This window comes from Arachis ipaensis, chromosome B3, assembly GCF_059453495.1.
Source record: "Arachis ipaensis isolate K30076 ecotype BB chromosome B3, ASM5945349v1, whole genome shotgun sequence".
Taxonomy (NCBI): Eukaryota; Viridiplantae; Streptophyta; class Magnoliopsida; order Fabales; family Fabaceae; genus Arachis; species Arachis ipaensis.
Window position 1 is genome coordinate 31111497 of NC_142438.1, and position 19294 is coordinate 31130790.

At 36.5% G+C, this 19294-nt stretch overlaps 1 protein-coding gene across 1 annotated transcript; it reads right to left on the minus strand.

Moving 5' to 3' along the window:
- Positions 1–2175: 2175 nt before the first annotated feature.
- Positions 2176–7220, minus strand: LOC107630050 (polyadenylate-binding protein-interacting protein 9). Its single transcript, XM_016333071.3, has 10 exons — positions 6584–7220; positions 5862–5969; positions 5706–5750; positions 4920–4992; positions 4671–4783; positions 4132–4191; positions 3698–3745; positions 3523–3591; positions 2597–2658; positions 2176–2507 (listed from the first exon to the last, which is right to left on the minus strand). Exons 1-10 carry the CDS (start codon positions 6872–6874, stop codon positions 2450–2452), a joined length of 927 nt encoding a protein of 308 aa, XP_016188557.1. The 5' UTR covers positions 6875–7220; the 3' UTR covers positions 2176–2449.
- Between the last annotated feature and the right edge of the window lie 12074 nt (positions 7221–19294).

The window sequence follows — 19294 nt, forward strand, 5'->3', positions numbered from 1 at the left end:
AAATCATTTTTGAAATTCTAATGGCACCAATTATATCTCTAAGATTGAGAAAAGTGCACTATATTAGTTCCTGACTCATTTTTTATTAACGATGTGATGACATAGCTTGATGACGTGGACTGTAAGTGATACGTGTCACTCCATGATTTGGCCACGTGTAATGATATGATGATGTGGTGACCAGTGACACGTGGCATGCTGATGTAGATGGTTGTCACGTGTCACAATGTTATTTGGCCACGTATCCGTTTGTGCCACGTGTCGCAACAGTATTCGTCCACGTGTCGTCTATTATGTCATTATTGTAGATGCACCTACTAAATTAGTCCCTCACTTTGCATTAAGTGACTCATTTTAGTCCCTAAAATTGAATGTCCTGTACCAAATTAGTCATTTCACCAGTTTTTTCTCATTTTTTTTTAAATTTAAAATTTTCAATATTTTAGATGCACTAATTTCATTTCTATTTTTTCATATATCATTTAAATACAAGTGTTTTCATAAAAAGTTTTAAGATTTTAGTTTTAATTGTAAAATTTTTTTAATAATTAACATTAATAAATTTTGTAATATATAAGTATGTTATTATAAAAAAAATAATTATATGATTGATTAGACACATTTTTTCATAAAAAAACATGTGTTTTTAACAAGAAATCAATAATTAAAATAAACATCCTTTTTTGTTCTTATGAAATACACGTTTCATTATGTGTAAATAAGCTAGATTGAAGGCACTTCAAGCACCCTCATTATCATCTCCAACCTCTGCAGTCTAGACGAAAGAGGTTGAAGATGGTAATGAGGAAAGCTTGAAATGTCTTCACGTCAACTCCAAAACAGTGGTTAGGGGTATTCGCAAGAGAAAAAATATTTTATAAAAACACTCAAAGAGGTCGGAGATGGTAGTGAAGGTGCTTGAATGTCTTCACAGCTTCACATCAACTCCAAGTCGGCGGTTAGGATATTCGCAAGAGAAAAAATATTTTATAAAAGCATTTTTATTTGATTAACATGTGAAAAAATAGAATTGAAATTAATGGATTAAAAAATATTGAGAATTTTGAATTTATAGAAAAAAATGAGAAAAAACTGGTGAAAGGATTAGTTTAGTGCACGACATTCAATTTTAGGGACTAAAATGAGTCACTTAATACAAATTAAGGGACTAATTTGGTGCATCTACAATGATGACATAATGGACGGCATGTGAACTTGCGACACGTGGAACAAACGGACACATGGCCAAATAACATTGTGACACGTGGCACAACCATCCACATCAGCATGCCACATGTCACTGATCACCACATCATCATATCATTACACGCGGCCAAATCATGGAGTGACACGTGTCACTTACAGTCCACGTCATCAAGCCATGTCATCACGTCGTTAATGAAAAATGGGTCAGGAACTAATATAATGCATTTTTATCAATCTCAGGACGTAATTTTAGTGTATAACGCTAATCTCAAAGATTATTTTAGGGTTTAACTCGAAAGCTACCCACCGCCCAATTTCGCCTTCTATCATGCGCAACTACTATGACAATTTTAATAACAGCAAAATCATTGGCATGAGGATACTCTTGAAAATAAAATGAAATAAAAAAGTAAAAAAAAAAAAATTCTTGGCATCATGATGATAAAGAACATCTATTCTTTAGAATCAATTCCAGCATGAGTGGGAATCAAAGATGAAACTCACTTTTTGAAATAGAACAAGACACACAGACCACCACAAAAGAACCACAAAAGAACGGTGCATAATAATATATTTTGGTATACGATCTAACATTTATTAAATTTAATTCTTAAAAATAAAATTTTATTATTTTAATATAAAAAATTTATAAATTTGTATATACTAATTTTACATCATAACAACTCGATTTAACCTGATTTATTTTCGAATTAAATCCAGTAACCTTTTAGAGCCAGGTCTGGATTTACTGTCTGGATTTACTTAAATCCGACCCCACTCATGAACACCTCTAAAGTGGTGGTTCCCTCAACATGCTTTTTTTTGTTTGCCACAATATCCCTAATAATGGATCACTAATTCACTATATGCACAAAAGCGAGATTCAAGAAAACAACCCCCAATTTAGATTAATGTCATTCTAGTATTAATTCATGGTATCAGATGATGGAAATTATATACCCAAGCTTATTGAAGCAATGAAAGATTAGTGCATGCTCATAACCATAAAATAGCCGAAACTTGAGTGATCACGGGAATGTTTCCTACAAGATGAGGGTTCTTAAGAAAGTTTAACTTAGAGCAAACATCATGTGCTCAAGTAACAAAAAGTTTCGCTGCAAAAGACAAAAACAAAAAAGTTACAAAAATAAAGGGAAGTTTAACCACCCTTCCACAGAAGTCCCAACTGTAAAAAGTTCACTGAGTTGAAGTGTGTCTTGGACGACGACACCATGTTGATCAGTTACTGAGGTGCTGGACGAGCAACCCTTGTCCTCACGGGCGTTTTAGAAGGACTCACCCTATAGGATGAGAAGGAAAATGAGTAAACATCAAAATGTTGTTTTATTGAAATTTGCATAACAAACTCTTCTTAGTAAAGGGGCCAAACCTGACAGGTTGGGTTCCCAAGGGCATCCCGCTACAACTTAATGCTACGATGGCACTTTCAGCCTGTTCAAGAAAAATCCGACCAGGATAATGGTTACTAAAACCATTCAGAAAGTTAACATGACAATCCTAATAGTTTGACTGCTTGAAAATCATTCTTGAGCATGACCAAAGCAGCATTTCAAAGCCTTGTTGAGTCCGAATGGCCAATTCAATTTTCATCTATTCTTTTCAAGAAAATAATTGAATTCAATATTTGTCGTGATCTTTAAGAAGATTGTCAAGATTTGTAAAAATTATGGTCCATGTCATGAAGATTCGACAAAGTTCTATATCTCTAACATGATGGCACCTTACACGTAAAGTAACACAAAACAATGTTCCCCATACTAAATTCAAGTAATTAACTGCTTTGCTTTAGCAAATATCTCCTCAATAAAAATATACCAGAAGATGAGAGTGAAAGTTAAAGCAGTCACATGAATTTTATGCTAATTGGACATAACCACTCCATCAACTAATAGGGCAAGTAGTTTGTTATTCTTAATAAAATCAGTGATTAAACAAACATGTTAATGGAAAGTAGTTAATAGATGTACACTTTACGCAATTAAGGTCCTGCATTGCCAGCTGCTGAGTACTTCAATACAACGGTTTAAAAGGTATAATATAAGAGTAAAAAGTCAATGATTTTCCATATTTTTATTTCACCTTTTGTTCCAGCATTTTAAAGTCAAGGATAGAAAACAAAAACCGTGAAATGTAATGTTAGAAAATTTAGTTACCAGCTATAACAAAAATACAAGCATATATCCGTAAATTAATCGTTCTATGTTGCATATTATTTAGGATGGAGTTATGGTAATAAATAAAAACAATCCAAATCAGACAAATAATGTAGCAATAAATGTCATGATGGAGAATTACCATTGCAAATTCAACAAAAGCAATTCGAGTCGAATGCACACGATCTCCTAACAGCCTCAGCCGAGTGACCTGTATCGTAGAAACGAAATGTCAGCCACCATGTGACTTCTGAAATAAGCATATTCCATACTTTGAGCAAATAGTGTTAGAAATTATTCATGTCTTACTGTCTTACCTCACCACAAGATGATTCAAAAAAACTCTTGACTTCAGTTTGAGAAATCTACAATCACATATTTAAGAGAATGTAACATTTTAAAGTATTTATCCTGGCATATTGCAATATGATTATATTCATAAAGATATTACAGACAGAAAAGGATAAAAACACAAAAGTCATGATTCCATTCAGTTTTCATAGAGAATATGAATAACGATAATACTTATTATTATTTTTATTATTTAAGAATGCATATACTTAAAGAGTGATTAAACCATGCAATGGAAAATAAACCAAAACAAAAGAGGGTTCTGATAATTCTTTTAGGGTGCATTTGTGAGTTGGGATCTTGGAGATGAAGGGAGGGAAGGAAATGGTTTGATCAGTCCTGCAAGACTTCAACTAACAAACATGTCCTCAGTGGTCTTTCTCAAGATATAATGAAGTACCTTTTTATCAATATTTGTACAGTAGACGGTTCGGGTACACATTTCCCGCTCATCAGCTGACTGCATGTTACAAAATAAAGTGAACAGTTTGATATACTAAAGAGTTTGAACAATAATTTTTCCATCATGATCAACATGCAACTATTTTTTTTATAAGTTTTTGTTGACGAGAAAAATAGTATATCAGAAAGATAATATGACAAATTATCCTCAATAACACCACCAAGATGTAATCATGTAAAACAAGAAATATTCACAACTTCTATGAACAATTTTGACCAAATATAGGTGTATCATTATAAAAAAAACTACTTAATATAAAAAACTAAAGATATTCATTGGGATAATTTGCAAATATACCCCAAATTCAACACTGATACATAAATTGTAAAACATGAAAATTTCACAACTGTTTTTAAAATGCCAAACAATTGCAAGCGGGTCCTTTCTGAAAAGTCTACACCTAGACACCAAAGGACTTGCACTAAATCACCTTGTAAATGAGGGTACAGAAAACAAAATAGGATAACTTCTCATACCCTTGGAAGAAATGTAGGATTCACTGGAAGGATAGCAGTTTTTGATGGAAGGACCTTGAGAGGATAATATCCAAGCACAGTTCCACCAAGTCTTAAAGCTGCCCTTGCACCTTCTGTTGGCATAAATTTTGTTTAAAATGCGTTAAATTGAAGAAACAAATAGCAACCTTTCTATGCATGATTGTATGTGCCCACATATCTTTGGGGTAAGGTTTTAACCAGTTTGGATTTGCTGTAACATAAACTTACCTTCATCTGTGAACTCCACAAATGCAAAACGAAGAACTGAATGAGGATCACCACAAATTCGGCAGTCAATTACCTTCAACAATTCAAATGATCCACATGTCGTAATAGTTTAGAAAGAATAAATGTATACTTAGATGAAAAACTTGAATTATCAAATTTGCATCACATAACAAGAAATTAGGAAGTCCACTGAAATTTAATCAAATAAAGAAAATATCTCCAATACTAGATACTTGTGAATGAAAGCAATCAATAATTCAGATTCCTTATGTGAAACAATTTCTTTTTGAGTTTGAGGTTAATTAAGATTCACAATAACTATATTTAACACGTAAGAATATGTATCTCATGGATTGACCATAATTATCTTTGGTTGCCAACAGAAGAAATTGTGTTTATCATGCACACAATGGAGACAAGTGTCCATTTCAAACTGATCTATATCCGAACTTGCATTGAATGACAATGTACTGAAAACCAACATATCAAAATAGAAGCATGTCAGTTATGCTTAGCACATTGGACTTGCACTGAGGGAAATAAAAAGGACAACCGTCCATAGAAGTGTTGATAATGCCAGGTAACAACCAAGATAAAATCATGGAATAAAAAAATGCAGAAGTGCTTTAAAAGTTACTTCCACAAATCAAACATTCCAAGAATAAACAAAACTTTTGCAAAATCTAATTTACATTTATTCAAGTATTGTAATAAATCATATCATATAGAACATAAACACATAACACAGATGAATAACCAAGCTATCGATTAGGCTCAATAACTTACCTGCCCGCAAGTGCTGAATATGGCAGCAAGGCGCTCCTCGGTAACCTATATCACAACAACACAATGTTAAAAAAATGTGGTATCATATAATCAGATTAGAACCCTAACCAAACTACATCATCTAGATAAAAAGTTATGCAAGCGATTCTCACTCACCTGCTGATCAATATCAGAAACATATACTGTTCTTTTAACACTATCCTCTCTCTGAGCCTTCACTCTTCCATTCAACCTTCTACCTCCCTGGTTATAATTAGCTCGCCTCTGCAAGATGTGAAAAGCACAAGTTTTTCATCAACCACTGAACTAACCAAGACACTACCACTAACTTTCACATAGGACTACTGATTGAAAGACATCACCACTGTCCAAGAAAATTGCATTCCCCATACATGAATGATAATTTTTTTTTTCCAAAAAAAAAAATGAAAAAGAAAACACCCACCAACATCAAGGATCGTTCAAGCTTTTGTAAAATTATCCTGATCAAATTCTCATCCTCGTAAGCAATAAATTGTAAACGATAACAATTCACTGATGATACGTGAAATCAGCAAATAAAATGAACCAAAAATAAAACAAAAGCATTTTCCCATGTGACATACACTATAATACCTGGAAAATAAAAACCTCATTCATACAAAAACATAGTATATTTAAATAATAATAATAATTTTCATACTCAGTTACATTATATTAAAACATTATAAAACCCATGCGGTAAAGCAAAGGTGGTACATTCAGAAATTATTATCCAAAACCCAATTTTTCAGAATCACAATTGCAATGAAAGAAAGGAAGTAGGCAAAACCCGTTGCCGAAAAACCTAACAGAAACACCAAAAAGAGAAGGGAGATCAAAGAGAAAACAAACCATACCCTTCGGTTCCTTTTGTTACTATCACCATCAAAATTATTGGGCAGAGACGGGTTGGGTGAGGACTGATAGTGACCCTGGTGAGAATAAGATGAAGGGAAGAACTCCTTGGCCAAAGGGTTCAGTTTTTTGAAGATGTCAACAAGCGTTTGCACATTGAACTCATCAGATTCTGCCTTTGGTTTTGGCTTTGAGTCCAATCGATTTGGAGCTGCAATGTCAGTGGGAACCTCAGCAACTGCAGCCATGGATGGAATCCACTCACTCACTCGCTCAAAAAACCCTCCCAACATAACAACACTTTCGGAAATGGAAAGTACAATTAAAATTAAAAAGAAATATTAAAACAAACAAAATTAGTTAATTGGACAACATTTTTCTTATTCAGCAGCACGCTAGCACCCGGGATAAAAGGAAACGAGAAAGAAAACGCTCATTTTTTTTTTCTTTTTAAAATAAGAAAAAATAATAGAATTGAGAAATTTTGGTGAGGTACATACATTTTGATTAGAATAGGAGAGTCCATAAAGGAAAAAAATGGGTAGGGAAAAAACCCGTATGAAGATGGATGATGAAGGAATTATGAAAAAAAAGGCAAAAGAGGCAGATTAGGAAAAGGAAGGGTTAATCAGAGCGCGTGAGAAGAGAGCGGGGTAGACGTAGCATGAGTAGGTGCGTCAGATGCGACAAATAATAGAGAGAGATGTGCATTTAGACAGGGGTGTTCGCGGTACGGGTTGGTTCGATTTTAAAGGAAAAAGTCATTCGATCCGAACGCTTAATTTATGTGCGATGTGATTTGAATTGGATGAAATTTTTTTGGAAATCCAATCCGATCCGATCCGATTACAAGCAGTTTGGATCGGTTTGGATTTGCGGTTTTTTAAATAAAAAAAAATAAATACATATAACAAGTCTCAACATCAAATTTAAATAATCAACAATGACATAATAAGTCTTAACAATATCTTAAAAAACTAACGATAACATAACAATAGAAATAAAATTATAGGTTAGTTAAAATAAATAAATAAATAACACTTTCAACATAAAATATTTATTAAATAATAATAATACATGAATAATAGAAAAAATGTATAACAAATTGAACATGTTATAAGTATAATTATAAATATAATAATAAAATAATAATATTATAGCACATTGTGCGGTTTGAATTGGATTGGATCGGTTATGAAAAGTAGATCCGAAATCCGATCCAATTCAGCGGTTTGCAAAAAATAGAATCCAATCAAATCCGAATTAGTGCGGTTTTAATCGGTTTTCGGTTTGGATCGCATTGGATAAGCGATTTAATTTGAATCGGTTTGGATTTGAACACCCTTACATTTAGACCATCTCTAATAGCAAACTCATTTCAGTTCTTATTTATTATTCACATGTCATAAAGAATAATTTCACATTAATTTTTATGTCATAAATTTTAAATAAGAATTCAAAACATATATTTCTTCTTCATTTAAAAGAGCTGACTTTAATTTCTATTATGAATCTACTTAATTAATTAATTAATTAATTAAAATAATTAAAATTAATATAGTTATTATTTTTATAATAATATTATTAAAATTCATAAATTTAAAAATAATTTACTTTTAAAAATATTAATATTAAAAAAATTAATAACTTCATATATAATAATATTGCAAAATATATAATTCGAAATTAAACTAATTTATAAAATACGTAATATAAAAAAAAAGTATAGTCGAATTCTATAGTTAACGATAAATATTTTGAAATTGTCATATGTATTCAATTAAATCTTCTTTCAACTGTCCATGCTGCTACATATTCCAAAGTTGAGCATTTCTTTAGAGAAATTGATAGTACAGTGTAAAATCTTTCTCTTCTAACTAAGGTAATTAATATAAATTATTAATTAAATAGATGTATAATTATTTAATATAATTATTTAATTAATTAATATTTAAATGATTTTATTAAATAAAAATATAATTATTTAATATAATTAATTATTATAATTATTAATAAATTAATTATGATTTAATTATTTATTTTTATAATACCTTGCCATGTGGTAAGTTATTATTGGACAATAAAAAATCATGTTTAAAAGGATTTTTTCCTCTTGAAAAGCATGCAAGAACTTTCTTTTCTTCTTCTTCAATGGTTGGCCTCTACTTTTATCAAAAATAGGGCCTCATATTTTGGTGGTTAGAGTTGCTCTTAGAAAGCAGTTGCCCTTTGGCTCTGTATCCGTAGTAGGCCTAGTAGGGATGTTCGCTATGCGATTTGAATCAATTTTGAGCCAAAAATTTATCTGATTTGAACATTAATTTTATTTAGGATTTGGTTTGTATTAAATGAATTTTTTAACAAAGTTTAATCAAATTTCAAGCTGTTTGTATTAAGTTTAATCAAATTTGTTATATATATATATATATATATATATATATATATATATATATATAAAACAAGCCTTAACATCAAATTTTAAATAACCAATAATGACATCAAATTTTTCTCGCAAATCTCGCATTTCTCCTGGTTCGATTTAAGGTTTAGTGGATTAAATTGGTTCGTTTAGTAGATCGACTTATTAAGAGGAGACACTTGAGTTGAAATGCTCAAATGATTAGTTAAATTGGAAGTTGTTGGCTAATTCTCTATTTACTAACACTAGTTCTTCCCAAGGGAGAGGACTAGGATTTGCGAATAAGAGCTAGCTCAATCACTTGACTTTCCTTTATTTAGTAAGGGTTAAGTAAGTGAAAATAACAACCTCTTTATACTACATTTGAGAAAATTTCAACAAGAATAGAACTTTCAATTAATCATTCCCCCAGTCAAGGCCTTTTATTACTGAATATATAAATTTCTTTTAATTTTCATTGCTTTAATTTACAATCATTTATTTGCCCATTGCCCAAACTCAAAATTTTCCAGAAAACTCCTGATTAATAAGGTAGCACCCTTTTGGCAACTCATTGGGAGACGACCTGGGACTCATACTCCCAGTATTTTTATTCTAATTTTGTGACAACCTTTCTAAATTGATGAGCAGATTTTTGCTGGTTAAGAACTATACTCGCAACGTATTTCCTAAATTGAATTCTTAATCGATCAACTTCCGCCCAACATCAATTTTTGGCGCCATTGCCGAGGAGTTACAATTGTGTGCTAAATTATTAGTTGGTGTACATATTTTTAATTTTATTTATTTGCGTATTTTATTTTATTTTATTACCATGAGCTATATGTTTCTCTCATTGAATGACGCATTCACTGCCTGATCCGAGCTTAGCCGCATTTGATCCTGAAATTGAAAGAACTATTTCACGTATTAGGCAAGCTCGGTGACGGTTAGCCTCTGAAGGTGGTGAAGTGACTGTTATCGATTCACCAATCTCATCTGAGGGCGAATCTGAACCGCCATCTGAGGGAGAAACAAGCTCCTCTACTACTAATTCAGTTGATTCACGTGCAGATAATATGGCAGCACCTAGGAGGATTACTCTCCAGGAAGCTGGAGCCCCAGATTTTACACTGCAACCGTATCAAGTGCGTCATCCAAATCTGGCTGCAGATTTTGAACTGAAGACTGCACTAATCAACTTGATGCCCAAGTTTCATGGCTTACCTGCTCAGGAGCCTATCAAGCACCTCAGGGATTTTCAGACAGCCTGTTCTACTGTTAGGCGTCATGGTGCAAATGAAACTTCTATCCTGTTAACCGTCTTCCCATTTTCTCTTGAGGAAAAAGCGAGGGAGTGGTATTACTCCGAACCTGAAGCAACTGTTACCAACTGGGATACGCTCAGGAGAGAATTCTTAGAAAAATACTTTCCAGCTGAAGTTACAGATAGATTAAGGAAAGAGATCTCCTGCATTATCCAAGGTGAATCAGAAACTCTCTATGAGTACTTGGAGCATTTCAAGAATCTTCTAGACGCATTCCCCCACCACATGATTGACAAGCTGGTGTTGATCAGCTACTTCACTCAAGGCATGAAGCCTCAGGATAAGACTACACTGGATGGTGCTAGTAATGGTTCCCTGAAAAAGTACAAGACTGCAGATGAAGTATGGCAACTGATCAGCAACTTAGCTGAGTCCACTCAGAATCACAGGTACAGGAACATCCACTCAAAGGCTATTGCAGAGGTTTTCTCTAGCAGTGAGACTACTGCCGTCACACAAGCTATATGTGAAATGACCAACTTACTGAAGCAGATGCAGTTGAATCAACAATAACAACAACAGCCTCCCCCACCACAACAAAGCCAACAGTTGGTTTCCCAAAGAGTATGCGGAATTTGTGCTGATTATAGTCATTACACTGATGAGTGCCCGCAGCTCCAACAAGAAGACAACACTGTGGTAGCTACTCATAACTTCTATGACCACCCGAATTAAGGATACAATCAACAAGGCGGCAACTCTAACCAAGGTGGGAATTATAATCAAGGGTGGCAGGACAACTCCAACCAGGGCTGGAGAGATAATTCCAACCATGGCTGGAGGGACAACTATAACAGAGGAGGCAGAGATAACCAGAAAAATCAGAGGTGGAATAACAATAACAATCAGCAGAACCGGAATCAACAGAACCATTCCTATCAACAGCAGAATCCGAACCAGCCTTACAGAGCACCTCACCTAAGGCAGTCCCAAGGACCCCAGCACAACCAACAACAGGTCCCTCAGATCACTTATCCTACTTCCTCATCGAATGACGAGATGCTTCGTTCTCTTGCACAAGAACAACAAGACATGCAGACTACACTGAACTCTACTTTAAATGGTCTGAATGCCACCTTGCAAGCTCTCGTCTCCCGGATAGATTCATTACCAGCTTCCACCAACCAGCCTTCAAGCTCTAGTGGAATTCCTTCTCAAACCTTACCTAACCCCAAGGGTGGCATCAATGCCATCACTTTGAGGTCTAAAACCACACTGTAAGAGAGGAATCATGAGGAGCCAAGCCCACAAGAACACGCCCCAGTTGAAGACATGGTTGAAGGGGAAGATGCTGAAGAGAAAGAGGAAGTACAAGACATGGTTGAAGAAGAAGCAGCTCAGCCAAGGAATGGAGTACCAAAGGAAGCAGAAGCTGCAAGTGGCGCCATTCCTATCCCATTTCCACACCTTGCACGGAAGTCTAGAAAGCAGATAGAATTTGATCCCAAAATGGTAGAAATCTTCAAAAAGGTTTAGGTAACTGTTCCCCTTTTTTATGTTATTCAACAAGTACCTAAATATGAAAAGTTTCTAAAGGATTTATGCATACATAAAGATAAAATTAATGAATTAGAAACTATTCCTTTAGGTAGTTCTATATCTGCTTTAATGGGGGGGGGTATACCTGAAAAATGTAGTGATCCAGGTCCATTTATGGTTAACTGTACTATTGGGGTGTAATATTTTCTGACTGCATGTGTGATTTAGAAGCGTGTGTTAGTATAATGCCATTGTCTATATATGATGCTTTGAGGCTCCCTCCCTTAAAAAGGTCGGCAGCTCGTTTTGTGTTAGCAGATAAAAGCATTATTACAGTGGTTGGAATTGCTGAAGACGTACTAGTGAGCATTAAGGGACTCACATTTCTCATTGACTTCTATATCTTGGAAATGCTTCCTAATGACTCAGGAAGACCATCATCAATCCTGCTTGGAAGACCATTCCTGAAGACTTCGAAGTTCAAGCTGGATGCATTCTCGGGAACTTAATCCTTTGAGATAGATGGTAGAGCAGTGAGTTTCAGTTTAAATGAAACTATGAAGCACCCTCCAGAAGATCATTCTATCTTCCAGTGCAACATTATTGATGAAACTGTAGCTGAAGTTCACCAAGAAAAAGCAGAAGAGAGGCACATAGAGCAAGGTCCAAGTGTGGGGACACCCTCTGAACACAATGAGGACACTTTGCCATTATCACTAATTCCAGATAATCCAGAGCCTAGCCATGAGCAGAAATTGGAATTAAAGCCTCTTCCTCCCCACCTCAAGTATGCTTACCCTAAGGATAATCATAAGTTCCCAGTTATCATTGCAAGGAAACTCACTTTCCAACAGGAGGAGCAGCTGCTTAATGTGCTGAGAAGATATAAGAAAGCAATTGGGTGGAGCTTGGCGGATATAGTAGGCATCAGCCCTCAAGTTTGTGAGCATAGAATATTCTTAGAAGAGGGAGCAAGACCTGTCCGTCAACCCCAAAGAAGATTGAATCCCACCATCTTAGAAGTTGTCAAGAAAGAAGTGACCAGGCTACTTGAAGCTGATATCATCTACCCCATCTTAGATAGTGAATGGGTCAGTCCAGTACAAGTGGTACCCAAGAACTCTGGAGTCACAACAGTGAAGAATGAGCATGGAGAGCTCCTGACAACTAGAGTGCAGAATTCATGGAGAGTTTGCATTGATTATAGGCATCTCAACCAAGCTACTCACAAGGATCACTACCCCTTGCCATTTATTGATCAGATGCTTGATCGCCTGTCAGGTAAATCCCATTACTACTTCTTAGATGGTTATACAGGCTATTTTCAAATTCATATAGCTCCTGAAGATCAGGAAAAGACTACTTTTACATGTCCCTTTGGAACATATGCATACAAAAGGATGCCTTTTGGCTTATGTAATGCACCGGCTATTTTCTAAAGATGCATGATGAGTATCTTTTCAGATTTTATTGAGAGCTGTATGGAAGTTTTTATGGATGATTTTAGCGTTTATGGTGATTCCTTTAACCTTTGCTTGGATAATTTAGATAGAGTATTAGACAAGTGTGTTAGTTCAAACCTTGTATTAAATTTTAAAAAATGTCATTTTATGGTAAAACAAGGGATTGTTCTAGGACATGTTGTCTCTAATACTGGTATTTCTGTAGATCCAACAAAGGTAGATGTCATTTCTAGTTTACCTTACCCCTCCTCCGTGAGGGAAGTCCGTTTGTTCCTTAGCCATGCAGGTTTCTACCGGAGATTTATTAAGGACTTCAGTAAGGTAGCATTGCCTTTATCCAGACTGCTACAGAAGGATGTTGAGTTCGAGCTGAATGAGGATTGTATGCAAGCATTTGATAAGCTGAAGATCGTCCTAACTCAAGCTCTGATTGTGAGAGGACCTGACTGGAGTCAGCCATTTGAGATTATGTGTGATGTCTCCAACCATGCAGTAGGAGCGGCGCTGGCTCAGCGCAAAGGTAAAGATCCTTTCATAATTGCTTATACGTCTAAGACCTTAGACGCTGCTTAGTCTAATTACACCACCACTGAAAAAGAGCTTCTGGCTATTGTTTTTGCTCTGGATAAATTCCGAGCCTATTTACTTGGTACTAAGGTGGTAGTGTATTCAGACCATGCAACTCTAAAGTATTTATTAACTAAAAAAGAGTCTAAACCAAGGCTAATACATTGGATACTGTTGCTGCAAGAATTTGATTTAGAAATTAAGGATAGGAGTGGTACCCAGAATTTAGTGGCAGATTACTTAAGTCGCCTTGAGCACATTAAGGATGACTCCACTCCTATCAATGATGCTTTTCCAGTTGATAGCTTGCATGCAGTATCTGAAGTAGTTTCTTGGTATGCACCTGTAGCTAATTATCTAGTTAGCCATACTTTCCCTCCCAATTTTACTAAGCATCAAAGAGACAAGCTGAAAAGTGAGTCCAAATATTATATATGGGATGATCCATATATTATGGAGGTGTGGTGCTGACCAGGTAATTAGAAGGTGTGTGCCCCAATCAGAATTCCAGTCTATTTTAGAGGCCTACCACTCTTCTAAGAGTGGAGGACATTTTGGCCCTCAAAGAACAGCTAGAAAAATTTTAGACTGTGAATTCTGGTGGCCTACTCTTTTTAAAGATGATGCTGCCTTTTGTACATCTTGTTCCCCATGCCAAAGGTTTGGTAATATATCCAAGAGGGATGAGATGTCCCAACAGATTATGCTATTCTGTAAAATTTTTGACGTTTGGGGCATTGACTTCATGGGTCCATTTCCAAACTCTAGTGGTTACCTTTATATACTGTTAGCCATAGATTATGTTTCTAAATGGGTGGAAGCAATTCCTACCCGTACTGATGACGCTAACACTGTTGTTTCCTTTGTTAGAAACCATATTATATGTCACTTTGGATCACCACGAGCAATCGTGAGTGATCAAGGCACTCACTTTTGTAACAGGAGATTAGCAGGACTACTGAAAAAGCATGTGATAGTTCACAAAGTGGCAACAGCATACCATCCCCAGACCAATAGGCAAGCAGAGGTATCTAACAGAGAAATAAAGCGTATTCTGGAGAAGATAGTAAAACCTCATAGAAAGGACTAGAGCACCAGACTTGTTGATGCGCTCTGGGCATATCGGATAGCGTACAAGACACCTCATCCGGATGAGCCCCTTCCACTTAGTATACGGAAAGGCTTGCCACCTTCAAGTAGAGGTAGAACACAAGGATTTCTGGGCTGTGAGGGAGTGCAACATGGGATTTGAGAAAGCTGGTGCTGAAAGGAAGCTGCAACTAACAGAACTGGAGACCCTTCGACTCGAAGCTTATGACAATGCCACATTATACAAAGAGAGGGTAAAGGCTGTGCATGACATGCATATTAAGAGAAGAGAGTTCAGACCTGGAGATATGGTTCTCCTTTACAACTCCAGGCTGAGACTCATGCCAGGAAAGCTGAGATCCAGATGGGAAGGACCCTACATAGTAGAGAAGGCAGAGCCATATGGAGTCTTCCACCTGAGTCATCCTTCAAGTCCCAATTTCATCAAGGTCAATGGACATCTCCTAAAGCTTTATCATGGTGAAAGGATGAAGGAACACAAAGAGCTAGAGGTCTTCCTCTTGGAAGACCCACCAACAGAAGTAGAATGAGCCTGAAGACCGTCCAACTTAAGGACGTAAAAGCAAAGTGCTAGGTGGGAGACAACCCACCATGGTATGATCGTTCCTTTTCAGTCTTAGTTTTATTTTATTTTATTCTACTTTATGTTTATTAGTGTCATTCATAACATCTGCATCAGCATCTTCATTTTGTATTCTGCATAAAAAAAAAAGAAGCACACGACGCGCAAGTGTCGCTGACGCGTATGCGTCATAGGTGCATGCGACAAAAAAGAAGAATGAACAGAGAGTTGCGCGGGAGCGTGGCTGGAGGCGTGCCTAAGGCACAAACACGCTCACGTGTACGCGTCCCTGACGCGTACTGTCGCTTGCAATATCAGCCCTCCACGCGTGCGCGTCACCCACGCGCACGCGTGCCCCTGCAAAATCGGCGTAAATGGGTGTATGGCCAGAGAGTTATGATGGTGTGGGGCTGGAATTGTGCTGGAAGCACAAGCCCTATCACGCGTACGCGTCCCTCACGCGTCCGCGTCGTTTTCCAAATAAGGCCATTCACGCGTGTACGTCCCTCAGGCGCACGCGTCACCCTAAATTTTGGCAATGTGCGTATTAAAACAGAGAGTTGTGCGTGCGCGAGGCTGCTCTCGCGCCAATAGCACAATTCAGGTCACGCGTACGCGTCCTCCACGCATACGCGTCACTTGAAAATAGCGCAACCCACGCGAATGCATGATACACGCGTCTGCGTCGCCTGCGACGCACAATTTACTTACATCAGCGCCAGAGTTCTTATCTTTTCTTCCCCAATCCTAATTCTTTTTTCTCCCTTCTTAATTCTTTCTTCTCCCTTCTTTCTTCTTTATTCTTTTCTACTTTCTACTACTTTCTTCCTCCTTTTTCATCTTCTTTATTAAGGTTCTTTTTCTTCTTTCCCTTTTACTCTTCCATTATTACTTTAATTTATTTTCTTCTTCTTTTTCTTTTTACTTTCATTATCTATGTTTTCTTTTTCTTTCTTTTAATTTTTACATCTTTTTAATTGGTGTTAGAAATTTATTTGGGTGATTGTTTTCTTCTATATTTTGCTTGTGAATATATTGAGGCATTGTTTGACAATTTATATTACTTCTTAGAGTTGCTTGCATGTTCAAATTTAATACTTTCAATAACATATTTACCATGCATGCCAAGTGTTTGTGAAAAAGCCCGTATGGCATGGTGCATTTTTAAATTATTCTATCTTTCTACTCTAACGCCTGTTTTTCACAAAATCCCTTAAATATTTTATTAATTGAATTTAATTGTCAATACAAACGTGCTTGTTAGTTTGTTACAAGTGATAATACATTTAAATTATTGATGCTTGACCTATGCTACTCATGCCTTTGCCAGCATGCCAATAAACATCTTGCATCCACTTGCCATTATATGCACTTGCTATATTTCCAGTGATGAACTGATCACATGTAGTCGCGACCATGTGTTAATGTCATCCTTCTTTACCTTGGCATTGATTATCACTTGTACCGTCCTCTTCCTTGCTTTAACCCTTAGCTTTACATGTAACTTTCCGTTTCCCTTTTCAGGATGGCCACCAAGAAGGGTAAAGAGAAAGCTACTCCCAAATAACCGGCAAGAAAAGGAACAAAAAGAGCACTAGCTGTGGAACCATCCTCAACAGCAGTCAAACTGACAACAAAGAGGATCAAGAGGATCATCAAGGTCAATGACACAGAGAAAGCCTTTCCAGCAAGGGACACCGTGCGGTTCACTAACCGCTACTGTGAGCAGATGTTCCCCATTCTGGCTGAGCGAAACTATAACAATGAGCACCTTCTCATCCTCCCGACCCACATTGTTGATTTTGTAGAGCCCCGAATTGAACGTAGACAATGGAGATTCTTACGGAGACAGCCACGGCAGGTTAATCTCTCATTGGTAGTTGAATTCTACTCCAACTTTCACATGCCAATCCTGCAGTCTGTCTATGTCCGTCAGAAGCAAGTCCCCATAACTGAAGAGGCCATTCAGTTTAGATCTTTCCATTGCTCCAGAAGGATTGGACGCATTCCAAGAAGCCTCATTCAAGCGCCAGATATACCAATTTGACTGGGACACCGCCCTCAGAATTATAGCACAACCTGGCAGCAGATGGATCTATGGATACCATCGATCCCGACCTAAGGGCATATTGGCTTCAGCACTTACCTTGGAGACTCGAGTATGGGCACAGATTATGTCCCACTACATCTTTCCGAGCACTCACGAGTCCTCCTTCACTGCAGATATGGCTGTTCTCCTCTGGTGTATCCTTACAGACCAGCCTCTCAATTTACCAAGACACCTTCGGCATGCCATGGGACACGTACAGATCGCAGGTAACCTACCCTTTCCCACCTTGGTTTCAGATCTAGTCTCAGCAGCCAGAGTCTCCTACAGAGCTGGGGACACCAAGGCCATGATTCTACGGGATGATCAGTACGTCCTTAACAGGAAGTACATCAGACCCCCAGCAGCCACTACTAGCCAGCCTGCAGTACCGGCCAGAGATATTTCTTCTCCTTCCACATCACAAGCACCTTCAACAAATCAACTGCTCCTTCAGATACTTGAGAGGTTGGACCGGCTTGACCGGCAAGCAAAGCAAAGGGAGCGTCGTAACAAGCGCCGATTTACATACCTCAAGGAGCTGATTGTTGGCAACCAACCACCTGAAGAAGACCCAGACACTCTGGACTCCACTTCATCTACTAGCACAGGGAGCCATGACAATCCCGACAGTGGATATGCTGCTACCAGCCCCCTTTGTTCCTGACTGATGGCACCGAAGACGGTGCCAAGCTTTAAGTGTGGGGAGGTCGGTCAGTACCTGACTTCCGGAGGTAATTTCTCTTTCTTAACACCAATAATTTATTTTTCTTTTGTTAGGATAGGATAAATCGCATAGTAATAGGTATTTGCATGCATGTTCTATTTGGTTGAAAAACAATAAGTTTCTTTTTAAGACCCTATTTTTGAAAATTTTACTAATCTAAATTAAAATTTTTGTGTTAAAACTTGTTGAAGATTGTAAATTGGAACATGGTTTTTAAGTTAAGAACACACAAGCTGTGAGATTTGAGCTTAATTACATGGTTACATTATTTAACTATAATATTTTATTCTTGTGTGTTTACTTCTCTATAATTGTAATCTTTATTTTGTTCCATCCTATATGTCCAATGTTTAATGTGTTTATATGCATGCATATGATTGAGGCCATTGTTTGATTATTAGCTCACTTACCCCAAATAGCCTACCATTCAATTTATCTTTGTTAGCCACTTTGAGCCTTTTAATCCCCTTTTGTTCTATATTTTACCACATCACTAGCCTTAAGCAGAAAAATAAATTAATTACCCCAAATTGAATCTTTGGTTAGCTTAAGATAGAGATTGTGTGTTAATTAAGTATGAGAAAACTGTGGAAATATGGGTTAATAAGGAATGTGTTATGATAAAATATTGGGAATTTGGGTACCTACTCATGTAAGACCAGAAAAATTAAAAAACCATGTGCATTGATAAGTTATGTTTATTTTTCTATTTCCTTTAAAAAAAATTAAAATTAAATAAATAAATAAATAAATAAATAAGGGGACAAAATTACCCCAATTGTTAAGTTAATGAAAAGATCAATGCATAGGTGATACAAATTAAAAGAAGAGTTGATGCATGAGTATGTAATGCAAAAGTGGGAACTTTGGGTAGTTAGGCATGAATTTAAAAATATATAGAGTGTGTGTATAGGTGAAAGCTTAGGTTGATCAAGGATTCAATTTATAGCTCACTTAGCTATATATATACCCTCACCTTTACCTTAGCCCCAT